Source organism: Otolemur garnettii, unplaced genomic scaffold, assembly GCF_000181295.1.
Source record: "Otolemur garnettii isolate 467f Iridium unplaced genomic scaffold, OtoGar3 scaffold00055, whole genome shotgun sequence".
Taxonomy (NCBI): domain Eukaryota; kingdom Metazoa; phylum Chordata; class Mammalia; order Primates; family Galagidae; genus Otolemur; species Otolemur garnettii.
The window spans coordinates 11,432,602-11,448,217 of record NW_003852450.1 but is presented as its reverse complement, the minus strand read 5'-3'; the positions used below and the strand labels follow the sequence as shown (position 1 = coordinate 11,448,217).

General features: G+C 32.7%; 1 protein-coding gene across 1 annotated transcript in view; it reads right to left on the bottom strand.

The window, feature by feature from the left end:
* The window catches only part of DENND1B (DENN domain containing 1B), a 249,432-nt gene that overhangs the window by 87,634 nt on the left and 146,182 nt on the right, over positions 1-15,616 (bottom strand). Inside the window, exons 12-13 of the mRNA XM_023514559.1 lie at positions 9,496-9,596; positions 3,464-3,509 (exon numbers count right to left, since the gene is read on the bottom strand). Coding sequence (XP_023370327.1) covers positions 3,464-3,509; positions 9,496-9,596 — 147 coding nt within the window. The remainder of the gene's footprint in view (positions 1-3,463; positions 3,510-9,495; positions 9,597-15,616) is intronic.

Below are 15,616 nucleotides of genomic sequence, written 5' to 3'. Positions count from 1 at the left end.
TTCATCTTCATTTTAAGTTGTCCTTATAGAAGTAGTAATGATGATCTAGAAACCTTACCTATTTTTTAAAGGATAAAATTAATTACTCTATAAATGGCCTCAGATAGTGGCTGTGTTCTCCCAAAATGTTGTTTGATGCCAATAACACTAACCTCTGAATAGAGTAAATTAGTATTAAAATAATATGTATACATTTTTTAAAAATTCTTTTAATTTTAAGGAGTCTGATAATAGCTCAACATTAAATTTTGTCCAAGCCACCACTCTACAGGAACAGAAAAACATATTCATTCCAAAACAACAGAGAGACCCAAATATGAGAACAATTCCACATAAGCAAAAAAGAAAAAAATGTATTTCTGAGATATTTGAATTTGCATCAGTATTTTATCTATATTTTTCTGTCAAAATCAGGCTTTTACTCTTTTTTTCTAAGTAGTCATGGAATGTCATATGGTATATAAAATGGTATCTCCTTGTCTGTCTCAAATTATGAGATATTAAAGTAAAATATAAAAATGAATTTATCTTTTTCTTTAAAAATAAAATAATATTGAACATAGACTTGAAAGGCTTACTAAGAACAACAGTCAGGTGTTCAAGTGTACCAGCAATATTTAACCCTTCTATGCTATGTGGCTATGATGTACATAAAGCACATTAATGTAAAGAAATGATACAGTGGCAGCAATCACATAATCTCATAAAATTGAGCAAACATTTCATTTAGAGTCCTTTGTATATTAAAACTAAGATAACCCTCACATATGTAGCCTCCACCAAATTATTCCTAATGACTTAGCAGGCCTTAGTCTTCCTTGAGTTTATCTCTTAATTTCAAGGGAGAACAAAATGTCTTTAACCCTTGATTTAGAAGAAAATTTTTATTTTACAAAGAGATTTCTGGCCATCTTTATTCATAATTTCATAAAAATAAATGAAAGGAAGCTATCAAAGAACACTGACTTCACGTTTTGAACAACTATATTTAGAAGTTGCTATTACCCTAATAAAATGTGTTGAAACTGTCTTGATCAATAGAGATGAAGAAAATATTTTGATTATTACAACAGAAAAACATCGGTTGTAATTGCCAAACAAAATGCAAAAATTTATTCAGTTCAGGCTTGTGTATTAAATATGTAAACAGCTATGTCAATATTTTAATTGTAAGACAATTTTTGATGAAAAAGCCTAAAAGATAAAAATTTTAGTGAGAAAAAATCTGCATGATAATTACAAAAGGAGAGAAAAATTGCAGGATATATATATCATGTTGTAATAGATTAAAAAGAAAGTTAATAAATAATAGCCGACTGGTTTAAAGGAATTCCTGAAGTGCCCAGTGTATCTTTTCATTCACTATTGATCAGGTAAACAAAATAAAGCTGACTATTAATACACTTGAATAAGTCCAGAGTATAAAAGGTACAGAAATATCAGTCGATCTAATCATAGTTCTAAATATTCTCATTTAATAATAGGAGCCATTTAAAGTTAATAGACTATTTCTCTAAGACAACACTTTCAAGGAATAAATAATTCTTAAATTTGCTCCTTAAAAATAGTACTGGATTCCTATATAAAAGTGCAATAAATAAGAGATAAACTTAATTATTTAAAACATGCACCCTTTTCTATATTATTTAGGAAAAACTGAATTAACTGTTTAAAAGTAGATAGAAAATCACCATGCAAAAAAAAAATTTATAATATCAACAGGCAACCAACAATTTTAAATGTTTTTCATCTCTATAAATACTATACATATATTGTAAGAATGGTGTATCCTATTAGCTGCATTAAATAAAGAAAAAATACTAACATGAAAATCAAATCTGATGACTCTTTTTAAAGAATCCAACTATAGGGCAGCACCTGTGAGTAGGGCGCCGGCCCCATATGCCGGAGGTGGCAGGTTCAAACCCAGCCCCGGCCAAAAACTGCAAAAAAAAAAAAAAAAAGAAATCCAACTATTATTAGATTTTGATAAAGTCATATTACTGATGAATAAAATGCCAGTCGTATATTCCATGATCTGATTTAATTACAGATTAAATACCTATTCGTACTTTATTTCATATAATTTGTCCTTTTACTACAAATGCCTTAACATATAAAAAACAAGCATGCTAAAAATGAATTAAATATAAAGAGTTATAAAGTTATCCAACCCAGACTTCAATATTAAAAACCAAAGAAATCCAACATGTTGGTGTTTCTTTCCAGAAAAAAAATAAAATAAAACTAAAGAAATCCATTAAGTGTATTTTCTATTAATGTTGAAACAAATTAAAAAGTGCTGCCCTAGCATGTCGCCAGAAGAAAATAATGCCCCAAACTAGAGCATAGGCAGAATTCTATAATCCTGGCCTCTTTAAAACCTAAGAATTTTATTTTATTTTTTAATTATTTATTTATGTATGTATTTATTTATTTTTTGAGACGGAGTCTCACTTTCATGGTGTTACAGCTCACAGCAACCTCAAACTCTTGGGCTTAGCAATTCTCTTGCCTCAGCCTCCCAAATAGCTGGGACTACAGGCGCCCGCCACAACGCGTGGCTAAAACCTAGGAATTTTAAAATACATCTACAGACTTTGAACAAAGTAAGGACTGGTGATGTATACAGCAACTAATCAGAAAACCAAACCTAATTCATTTAGGTTGATCATTAGAAATTAGGTTAAAGTGAAATCTACATAATGAGCAAAAAGAGAAATTCATTTGAATAAAACTAAAATCATCCAGCATAAGGATGTCACTCAACTGACCCAAGGCTTTTGTTTGGTATTTCACATTCTAATTTTAAAGAAGTCCTCTGTGAACTCTCACTGATTTCAAGTTCAAGGTGTTTAAAATTCCAGCTGTTTCACCCTAAGGATAAACTGAAGTGACAAAAATCATTTTCGAATGTTATGGTAACAGTGGGAAAAAATGTTAAATTTTACATCTCCCAACAGGATTGAAAATTAAAACTTATTTTAAAACCTATACTCTAATGAAAAAGTTCTCAATTAGTACATTAAAACCACATTTTGAAAAAGCATATTGATAAAATGAAACATAACAAAGTTTAAAAACTAAAAATGTTTCAATTGATAAAAACTGACTTTCAAAATGTAAGTCTAAAGAAGACATATAGATGATCTCCACTTGCCATAAAAGAAGCAGTTCATCAAGGACTAAAGATTTTTATTATTTAAAACTTACCACATGACATCTGCCAAATATAACCTATTTCCATGGTTTCAAGCTATGGAAAATGGTCACTTAGTATGCTAATATAAACGAAATCATTTCAATGTTACCTTTTAAAAATGAATATTTAAGTATAATCCAAATATAAAATTAGTCATTGCTTTGTGTTATTCAATTGATATATTCTTTCAAAACAAAATTATTTCAATTATTATTTTTATGGGTTAATTTTATCACTGTCTCATGTCTGAAAGATACTCACCTCTATTAGGCTGGAGTGTATTCCAATCAGGTATGGCATTGGGGCACTAAATTAAAAATATATATATGCATAGATTCATATAGTTCATTAAAACTGAAACAACAACATAAGTAATTCAGAATACTTAAAAATTTAAATTTATTAAAAGCTCAGTTCCAGCATAACACATTATAACTATTCAAAGTTATTCAATATATAAAACTCAGATTTTATCTTAGAGGCCATTAATATATTTAAATTGGTTAATATTTTAATGGTTTATATAAAAATCACAACATCATATGTAATTTAATCAACAGTTACAATGCCTAAAAAGTTTTTTTATTTAAGAAATATATTTGAGTCTAGGCAGGGGTGTATAACTTTTTTTTCTCTGCTGCACACCAGAAAAAGAAGAGTTGTCTTGGGCCACACGTTAAATATCCAAATACCAATGAAAGATGATTAGGGAAAAAAAAAAAAAAAAGGTTCATGTACACTTTTCATGAACTCTGACACCACAGATAAGCAAAAAAATATCCTCACAAAATCAGCATGGGACTCTTGGCTGCAGGTTGGACACCCCTGGTCTAGGCCATAGTCTGGGTTGAATCTTTTCTATATACTTCATAGAAAATATATCCTAAATAATCATCAAGCTTATTTACTTTCCTTTTGTACATCTTTTGCTATTCAATTAAATTCCTATTCTTTTTAATATATCTTCACTGTCTCATTCCCACTATGTCACCAAATATTTATAGAGTCAGTCAGTCAGCAAATACTTCTCCAGACTTACTGTGTGTCAAGCACAGTGGGGTAATTAGAAGTACAAAAATAAACAATTTCATCACCTACTTGCTATCTTTCCCTTTAAGCATCTTGTCTTTTATTTAAATTTTATAAATTCAGGTTTATCCAAATTTCACTTTTATTAATAAAATAATTTTAGCCAATTTTAAAATAGTTAAATAAATGTGCGAATGATCTTGCATTAATTAATTCAGTACATGATATCTGAAGCATGTCAAGTTCCAGGCCCTGAGGTAGAAGTTTAAAAACAATAATAAAACAAGATAAACAGAATATATTTCCTTGTAGATTTATACTTTGGCAGAGAAGATCCATATTCAATAATTTTAAATATATAAAATCAGAATTACTAGTTATTTCCTAAATACTTCTCATGAAATATGGGAAGGAAATTATTCAACTTGACCTTTCAAACTAAAATATTATCTAACAGGAAAACATGAGAATGGACAGATATCTACCAAGGTGATAAAAGATATATGAGTAAACAGCTATTTTGAAATAAAACATTTCTGGCAATTCTTTTATTGACATCTTTGGGCTCTGTTCGTCCAAACCTTCTCTATTTATGCAAAGAGATAATCCCCTTTCTCAAAGGATTTGCATAATTTTCTGAACTCTATTGTCACTATTAGAACAAGCTGTCCAAACTATTGTGTGTTCACTTTGCCACTGAGAACCAGTAATAGATAAAACAAGCACCTTGACAGACCCAAAGATTTCATAGTAACCTCAAACAGTCCCAAATTTACTTAAGGGTGGCTTAAATACTAATCTATTAAACCTGTATCCAGAATTCATGAACGAAGTGGTAGATTTTTTATTTTACTCCTCATTAGACCGTATATTCTAGTTCACTGCTTCTTATTGTACTAGATTCTAATTCCCGGTTGTCTTCACCTTTTGTAGCTTTGTTCCTTCCTATTTTTTTTTTTTTTAATTTTTATGCAATAGACCATCTGGAAGTGATCTCATATTCTGAATACTTCACTTGACGGAAAGTTGAGAACTATTTATAGGCCTTGATATCCCTAAGACCTAACAGATTTTCTGCCTTCAAAAGGAAGCAGGAAGAACCAGTGTGGACTGTTCCACCTTTGTTTACATGAGGGAAGACCAGTTACTCCCCCGGTTCAAGTTCTCATCCCTGAACTTCCTTCTGGGACTCAATACAAGATATAAAATGCATGTTGCTAACTATGCTAGGCTTCCATGACCAGGTTTGGGCAACTTTGACAAAACAAGCTGGGCAACTTCCAAGATCTTTAATATTCCAAGCCCTACTCAAATCTAAAACAGTATAAAATTATTAAATTGGCTATACAAACTTTCATTTGGCCCGAGGTTAAGTCATCTTACCCACAAGATTTATAACTTAGAATCTAAGTCCGTGGTATCTCAAGTTTCAAAGTACGTTTTAATAAAAGAGTGTTAGTCAAAACATTTAAACTTTAAAATAATAATTACTATGTCCATTTTACAAACGTTGAAAGGATATTGAGTGGATAAAACTCTCATAAAACCAAAGACAAAACTCCTAAATAACCTACTGAAACCTAAGAAATACCTCTAGGAAGACATTTTTAAAACTTTATGAATGGTACTAATCTTTAGAAGTATAAACTATAAATTTTAATCAATAAATTTATTAAAGTTATTAAGCTACAATAAAAAATTCAATGAAAAGCTCTTATGCAGAACTTAATAATATAGTAACTTGAAACTTTTAAAAATAAGATCACTGGCTATCATCCTTATATCTTCTCACTGATTTCTAACAAAATCCAAAACACAGATTTAAGAATTGTAAACACTACTAATCTGAAGCCTAATTTCCTAAACTAATTATAATGTTTTAAAGAATATGTAACTGAACAGTTGTTTCCTTCTCATGAAAACTGGATTATAATACAAACATGAAATAAGCCAAACCTTAAGTAATTTTGCAAAATAATTTCCTAATGAGAGTGAGGCATTCATAAGTCAGGAAGATATTCTTGGCAACACACATGTTTTATCATCCATGTGCAAAACCGTCCTAGATCTTTCTGTTCATGAATTTACTCTGCAGAGGCAGGATACAGACGTCGTCGTTAGCACTGCTCACTCTTTCTGGTAGCAACTCATCTTTACTCAAAAAGAGCCCTGGGCAGCGCCTGTGGCTCAAAAGGGTAGGGCGCCCACCCCATATGCTGGAGGTGGTGGGTTCAAACCCAGCCCCAGCCAAACAAAACAAAAAAAAAGAGCCCTTTTATTCTTTTTAGGTTTTCTTACAAAAAGACCACCCATCCCAGACTACAACAGTCTATTAGGGTAGTCTAAAGAACATAATTTTATTTTTTAAAAAACTATTCTCTTAGAAGCTAAATCTGCTCCTTTCATAAAGGAGTCAGATAGGTAGCCTAAACAAAAGGAGTTACTCAATTATTCCCTGAATAAATTATAAATGATTATAATTTTACTGGTCCTCAAATTATACTACCTCCCATGTGTTCGGTGTATCTGGCAACATAATAGACCTACCACATTAAAGTACTCTATATTGGTTGATAAAAGGAAAAATGTAGATGGTGTCACTTCCTCCCATGAGCCTTCCCTAACCTGCCAGGGAGCGTGAGCCACTCACTCTTCTTTTGTTGATATCCCATCCATGGTTCTTTTCTATGCCTCTGCTAGGGTTCTCACAGTATTGCAGTATTAACACTATGTTCCGTGCATGTGCACATATATACACGTGGATGTGTGTAGATTTCTTCCTATCTGTAACTCTCACAAGGCAGAAACTGTCTTAATTCCTTACTTTATATATTCACATCTTGGTAAATAGGTGTTCACTAAATGTTGAATGAACCGATGAATGAAAGAAAGAATGAACCAACTAAGTAACAAGGATTTATTGGTAGATCAAGATGTGATGTTCAGCCATGGTCACAAGATGGCATCACGGCTCTCCACAGTCCACACAAAAGAGCTACCGCATTCAAAAGCTGGAGGATTTTGTGTAGGTAGGATTATCTCAGGTCTAGAAAGTCCCAATCACGTTAGAGAGTTAGCAAAGACACATCTATTATCAAATCTTCCTGGTGCTATTTTTAAACAGGTATATAAAAAATTATTTATTTAAAGCCAGTGAGAGTGAGGGATAATCTGTAATTTTTTTCCTTTTGCATATTGATCAGTATGATTCTATCTATCCTCAAGGGTGCAGAAGGAAGGAAATCATTTTTTCTAGGAAATAGCTTAATCCATCAAATTTTTTGATAATGGAAGAAAATCAGAGTCTTAGATGGTTATTCTTAAAAAAAATTTTTTTTTATATTATTCTACCTAGTTCCTATGATAAAAGCTGAACCGATCATTGTGACCTTGAGGTTCAGGAAGTTTCAGGTGACTCCTTGTTTTGAATGTCACTGCTCTACTTTCTGGACCAGGGAGGTATCTGGCATGGAAGCTGTCAGAAGTCATCGTAAAGGCTATTTTAGATATTATAAACTAGAAAGAAAATTCAAGGGATTGAAATATGAAACAAGCTTCCTTCGTTATAGGGGAGGCAGCAAAGAAAAAAGGATTTCATGGCAGGGATAAAAAGTATTAAAAAGACAGCTCTGGAAAGAATACATACAGAACTGCCTGTGTCATAGAATAGATTCTAATTAACATTTTGGAAAGCCTTACAGGTGTGATTCACACATTACACAGAATTGAACTTAAAGGTGTGTTACCTGTTAAGAGGTCAGAACATTTTAATAGGAAAATTAAGATAAGCGTTAACATTATGAGAAAATATAATTCTAAACTTCATAATAAGAAGTGTTCTTGAACCACTAACTTGACATAATTTTTAAATCATATATCAATATATTTTCAAATGCTTTTATGAAAAATACTTTTAAAATAAATCAGTTTTAATTATTGAAAATCATATGCAAAGATCCACTGTGTATGTCAACATGAATAGATTTCAGTCCTTGCTTTCAAGGATGCTAAAGTACTAGAGATATGTTGGTCAAAGAAAAACTCTAAAATGAATAGTAAAAGAGCTTTATTTTATAGATTTAGCTTTACTATTAGACTTGTACGTGGTGCTTTACAATATAATTAAACTGTATTCTTATAGTATCCTCCAAAACTGTTTCTCTTTTCTAGTTCTCTAATGGCAGGATATTAGACATCTACATCACAGCATTATGAATCCTAACAATATCAGTAAGCTGTTAAAACATGGTATATTAGTATAATCAGTATGTGGACAAGTAGATGTATTAGAGGAGAGTTGGTCACAAAAACTTAATAGAAAACCTCTGTGCATGAACTTAAGTTATTTTAATCCTTAAATTACTTCATGTCTTTCATAGAAAGTTAAATAAATATAGTACTTCTAAAAGCATTTTGCTTTTTAAAAACATTAGCTGTGATATAAACAAATATATTAAGGTCAAAATATTTTCTACTATGTATGTGTGGACATGCATGGTTTAGAGGAGAAAAAAAAACCATCACATTTCTTAAGTATCAAGCCATGCTGCAGAAAATGATTTTGAAAAAAAGATAGCATTTTACTCCCTGGTCCTGAAAAAAGCCTGGAAGTTTCTGTTTGGGGGTCTAATCCTTATCTATGCAGACTCTTTTCAGAGGAAGAGAAAAAGGAAGGAGGTTCCAGAAGCCTGGCTAATTTCAGACTACATTGAATTGCTGCAAGTTTTTTCTAATAAAAGAAAGCTCTTTAGAATCACTCCTAACACTTTGCCACACTGCTTTTCATCGTGGCTGAGAATTCTTGTATTAGCTGCAACCCATTGTTGGCATATAGTACTTGGTATGCTATTGGAAAGTGTGGCCTGCAAGTATTCCCTGACACAGACAATGCGGTTTCTGGTAGACTCACCAGCCAAATTCTGACACCTGAGATATTGGGTTCTCTGATACCATAACTTCTGCGGTATTTTTCCAACCACAATCTGACTGTATTTGTTTCTATTTGCGCATTTAGTTCTCTAAATGACTACAGAAGAAATTCACAAAATCTAAAGAATCTTCATGTCTGCCAAGTATAAATTTTTGCTGCCTTTGGGAAGAATTACTCTGTCCTTCATAAAAGTACTCTTTAATACTTATTTATAATAATTGAGTTTCTGTGACTTCTTTCATATATACTCCAAGTTTACCTAACCTAAAACTAAGTGGATTCTTTTCTAATTACGAAACCTAGATTTAAAGGAGTCTGGCAAATGCCAGCTTACCAGCAGTAGTCCAGCAGGTGTGGAGGAAGCACTGGGATGTATATATGTTGCCAGTACATGGGGTATAGGAGAGCAGCTGATCCATGGAGACAGGCAGTTAACTAAAATTTGTGAAAGGACAACAAAAATAAGTAGGCGCTGACCCTCCAAACAAAAAGGCACTTTCAAGGTATCAGAGATGAATGATAATCATGAAACAATTTACGGAATGACATAAATCACATTGTCTTTACCCATTCTACATGTAAAAAGTCTTGTCTCAGAGGCCCCTCTGAAAAATACATAAACAGCAAAAGTAGTGTCTTTAGAATTATATTCAGATAATTATAATCATCTGAAAACACAGGCTTTGGGGTGAAAACTCAATACAAAAATAAGTAAAACTGAAAACATGAGGTAAGCATCTTAAAAATATTATAGGAAATTACAATTTGTACAGCACAGTTTGCACATCACTCAGATTAATATAACACGATTAAATATGGAAAGGAAGAGAGGCTGAAAGCTCCTGAGGGATATCATTAGGGCAAATTGCCAAAGAATGAAACATGAGCCAGTCAGGAGAGTCTGGAAGCTGCAGTAATACCAGGGGACTTGAATGTTCGACAGTTGGAGCTTCAGTAATGTGTGAACTGCGGGTTATGGTATCAAGAGACTCTGTTCACTGACACATAGAATGTCACTATTGACCAGCGAACTGCCCAAGCTTGACAGCTGTACTACAGGAAGCCAAGTATATCATAATTTCATATTTAAACTGTTCATTCCAGATTAACATTTTGTTTCTTAGCTTTATATCATAACAGCTGCAATTATAGTGTTGCTATTTTAAAGGTAATTGCCATTTTAATTGTTTTGTTTTGGCAAGCAGTTAATTAAATGTTTTTAATGCTTAGCAAAAGGATACCACTCTTTTTCTCCCTCCTATTAACCCTCGCCAGAATTATTTCCATGTGACTTTATTTCCATTTTAAATTTTATTTCTGTGGGTATGAAGTCATCTTTTAGTGTTCAAAGCAATGATTAAATCAGCATTTTTCATTATTTTAAAGTTTTAATGATCTGTATTACAAGGTTACAAATTAAATCATTTTAATTCAACTTGAAAATTTTAAAATAACTATTCAAAAATGAACCACAGACTTTATAAACCATTATCATTCTTCTTATACAAAGAAATTAAAACACCATAATGACAATTAACTTAAAAGAATAAAGGTACACAAAGCAATCTACATGTTATTGATAGCAACATTTTTCTATGTTTAAGCATAAAATAGTTCCATTAAATAAAAAACAATTAGAAAGAATAATCTGATTTGAACTAAAAACATATAAATTTTCACTGAAAATATTCTCATCTTTGTCAAATGTATATTTTTCCAATCAGATTACTAATCAATTTTATATGCCAAAAGATACATTTTGATTTCACTTAGGATGTTATTATTAAAGGGTTTTAGTACTTTGCACTCATAAGCTTTAATACTTAATCACAGTATTCCTTCAATAAATATTTTTTAACTTCCTTAATTGGAGCATATGATATGCCACTAGGAGGCATTCGAATACTTCTATTTAACAATTATAGACCCTGAATTTATTTATCTTACACACTTGAACTACAGGGAACAAAAACGGGGTTGATCTAAAATTAACTCATTGTTTCAAATTCTTTAAGAGCTTCAGGTACTCCCTTGCTATAAATTAGGTCTCTTTATGTTAACTCTTTCTATCCTTTCAGTGTAACCTGATGGGCTAAAAGAACTTATGTGGCGTTCCAATGATAGCTAATTACTCAGTTTTCCATCTGAGATGACTTTTCAAACAGCTCATTTAAAAACTTAAAACAAATAAAAGAAAGTGTCCCTTTTTATTACTGAGAAAAGAACAATGTAGCAAGAGGGAAAATACATTCTTAAAATGAGGAATTATCAGGACAGCAACTTATTTCACTGAGCAAATCCAGAATCCAAAACACTCTATTGTTACGGAGCTACTTTCCCTACCCCTTTAACAGTCATTCTTAAATGAAGTTATTAATTACCCACTAACAAGACAACATTATCTGAGGAATCTGACTGGTTTCTCAAAGGGTGGTTTTTGTGATCATAAGCAAAGCTGCAAAATTTCCGCAATGGTTAGCATGTGGCAGGGGGCTATCCCTACTATTCAAGACCTGCCAGGAAAGGAGGAAGCTCTATAGAACTTGGCAACTTTGGGGACTTAGGGGATAGGTAACAGGGAGGGATAAATATAAATGACAACTCTTTCTTCAACCCTAGCTTCTGAAATTAAGCAACTAGAATGAGTTGATATAATAACCCATCATATTATATGTGTATAGCAAAAGTGTCAAGTTTAAGTGGAACTGTATGTAATTTGCCTTTGCAAATATCAATTTGCACAAGACATTGAAGTGGCTATTTCCAAAGAAGGTAGAAACATACCACAGAAAAGCCTCCACATTCACCCTGTGGCCAGCAATCACTGTGTAACTGTAAAAATTGAGAAGAGACTCCAATAGGATATTCTCAGTAAAGAAGATAACAAAGTTGCAAGTAAAGATAAGTTAAGAAAACATAAATTTACTAGAAAATCAAACATTTATATAGCAGAACCTCCATAGTTGACTACCTTCTTTTATTGACCTGAAGTTGAACTAATTTTCACAGACCAGATATGCACCACATACACACACACACACACACACACACACACACACACGTATGTATGTATCAGAACAGCAGGCTTAGTTCCTTATTTTAACCACCTCCTTGTGTTGACCAGTTTGTCACAGTTACTTGGGTGGTCAACTTGCAGAGGTTCTGCTCACTATGAATAAATTATAACAATTAAGTATATTATAGACACAAAGTTAGGGCTCTGCCACCAACAAGCTGTATGACATCTAACACACCTGCTAATAACCAGGTCTCAGTATCTTAAACTTTCAATAAGAACTCAATGCTGGATGATCTGTAAACATTGTCTCCCATAGAGCAAATATTCTTTCTTCTTAAGTCAGATCAATTCTAACCTTCTATACTCCTAGTAATTTTTTCCATTCAGGTGGCTAACAAAATATTTTAACCAGACTATAATTTAGATCTACCTTCAAAATATATCTAAAGATCATCTCTAAATGCTTTGAAGCACACTAGGTAACTATGCAAGCAACTGAAAATATAATAATTTATTTGCTTACTTCAACAAAATCTCGAGTGCCTGCTATGTGTTATCATTAATCCCTACTAGGCAACAAGGACACAGCAATAAATAGGACTAAGTCCCTGTTTTCTTGGAGCTTACATGTTAGTGGGAAGGTAAACAGTAACCAAGCAAAATATATATTCTATCAGTTAGAGAGAAATGCTATGAAGAAATCTAAAACAGGATAAGGGGCTAATGAGTGATGGAAGGGCTATTTTAAATGGAAGGATTATAGAAGAACTCTAATGTAGTGACTGGGACCCACTGGAGAGAACAAATTTGTGGATTTGGGGGAAAGGGCATTCAAAAGTCCTGAAATGGAACACACTTGTTATTGTCACAGAGAAATGGGAAGCTCGTGAGACCAGACTGCAGGAAGTGGGAGAATAGTAGGAGATAAGGTCAGAAGGGAAGGGAAGCTGGGTCAACAATGTAGAACCTTCCAGGACAAGAAAAAGACTCAAAATTTTATTCTAGATGAGACATTTCTATACATTTGTTGAGACTACTCACTCTCACAACAAATTATTTACGTGGAACATTCTGAGGGAATGCAAATTGAGGGAAAGCAAACTAACTATTTTAGAAGTTTGGTTTGCAGTATAAAATATTACAAAGGAATGAGATCAATTTAATGAGCCGAGTAACAAAAAGGTCTTATTACTTTAAAGTTATCTGTGATCTATTGAATCTTTAAGCCTACACAGTAATGACACACATCGCATAGTCTTTCGGGGGCTGGAATTATCCCGGATCGTATGTCTGGTCAGGGATTCCACGTTGCTTTTCTAATACTGTCAGTAGCTTCTTTACTGTCACAGCTGTTCTTTGGGAAAGCAAACTAAAGGGTGAGGGAAATTTTCTGTGTGTGCAGTTAAAACATATTTCTGATCTTATACCCTGAAACAGAAGGAAAATACATTGTTATAATTTTCTAAGAAAAATAAATTTACCAAATAAAGGTTTAAGAAAACATTCTTTATCTTTAAGTGGCATATGAATATTAGAAACGCACACATATCTTCATGCAATGTACTCAATATATGTATATATGTATATGGTATGGTTCTATAGCGTTGACTGATGAAAAATTAAAAAAATTGAGAATATTTATTTCCTAAAGACTCCAATTAGAACATAAGTATATGTGGGAGCCGTATGAAGAGACAAGAACCAGAGCCTACAAAATCAGACAGAGAAACCTAACAAGGAAGGTCAGCAACAGTGAACTGGTCGGAGAATAAAAGCACTCGAAACCTCCAGTCCCAGGCCACCATGTCTGATACAGATAACTGCCACCAACGGTAACAACAGTCACCATTTATACAATGCCTACCATGTGCCAGGCACATAGCTGAAGTATTCAGATATAATCCTCACAACAAACTTCTGAAGTAGGTACTAGTATCATTATTCCCATTTAAACAGGACAGTGAAGCAAAATGAAACCAACTGCCCATCTAACACAGCTTGTACACAGCAAAATCAGGATATGAACCAAAGCAAGCTAGATCCAGAGAACAGTAAACAGTATATTAAACTCCCTCTGTAGACAAAGATATAAAATTCCCATCATTATGAGCCTTTTATTGGCATCTGTTGACTGAAAATACTGGGGTTATATTACTAATTATATAATAAAAATGCATCTTTGCATTGAACAGTCAAATATACAAGAGCACTTGACCTTTGTGTGAAAAATGTAGGGCCCTATGATAGAGACCTGATTTATATAACTTTTCTTAAGGGTTACACTTTGCAACTTTAACAGGAAATTAATAGGATAGTGTCTCAGAAAATGTCAAAAGGGTAAGATCTTTGATCAAAGTTATACAAGTTATCATCCGAACCTAAATTTGCAAGTACACTTCGGTTTGAAGCCAAACCAAAGTTGTCCTACTTTGCAATATGAAATCTGATTTATTCCTGTTCTTAAACTATATTCATGGAAATAAGTCTATTAATAAAATTAAGCAATAGGTATGTATTTGAGGGGGGGAACCCACATTTATCAGATTCTTATGTACACAGTGGAAAAACGATCCTTTTAATATAATCACCATATTGAAAAATAGCACAGTTTTCAGTAGCATTTCTTACTGATAAAAATCTCATACTGATACATCACTACTCCCATTATTACAGTACCCATGTTACATAGCCAAATTATACCTCATTCTTATGTAGGAATCCTACTCACTTCAACTTGCATTCTATAGTTACTGAGGGGAAGATTTATATTTAAGAAACAAATATTAAAGACTTTATCTGATTTTTAACTGAAAATACTTAATTTAGTAATTTAAGTACTATAAACAACTAACACAAATTTACAAAATAAGCTTCAACAAATAGAAATGTAATAAATTCCTCACAAAATTTTAAAACTTTAGTGGAAAGCATAAAGAGAACATTGGCTTAAACACATTTAATTTATATTCATATTTAGAAGTTTAGGCCAAAAAAGTAGCAGCAAGATATTTGAAAACTTCAAAATTATCTCAACTATAAAATAGTCTAACTTGAGGAAAACTCTAATAATCAAATTAAGTAATGGATATAGAAGAATGTCTGGAGAAATCACAATTTTACATAATCAAAAAGGATAGCATCCAGTTGTAAAATTGTTCTTCTTTTTAACAAAATTTATTTTTGAGGAGCAGAAAATACAAAGAGTTCTTGATACCGGAAAAGTGGCACCCCAGCCAGCTCAGCCGAGCAGGGCCTGGGGGATCTGCCACTTCTGTCTTGGTGGCAGCAGCCAGCAAAAAAACCAGCAGGTTGGGGCAAGCGAGGGAGCTTTCTTCCCCCAGAGGCTCCAGTAGAGCGGCATTAGAGGACCTGTCAATCAAGGGAAAACTGGTGCCCATCCCTGATTGGTCCATTTTCAATCCTGCTCCTGATTGGT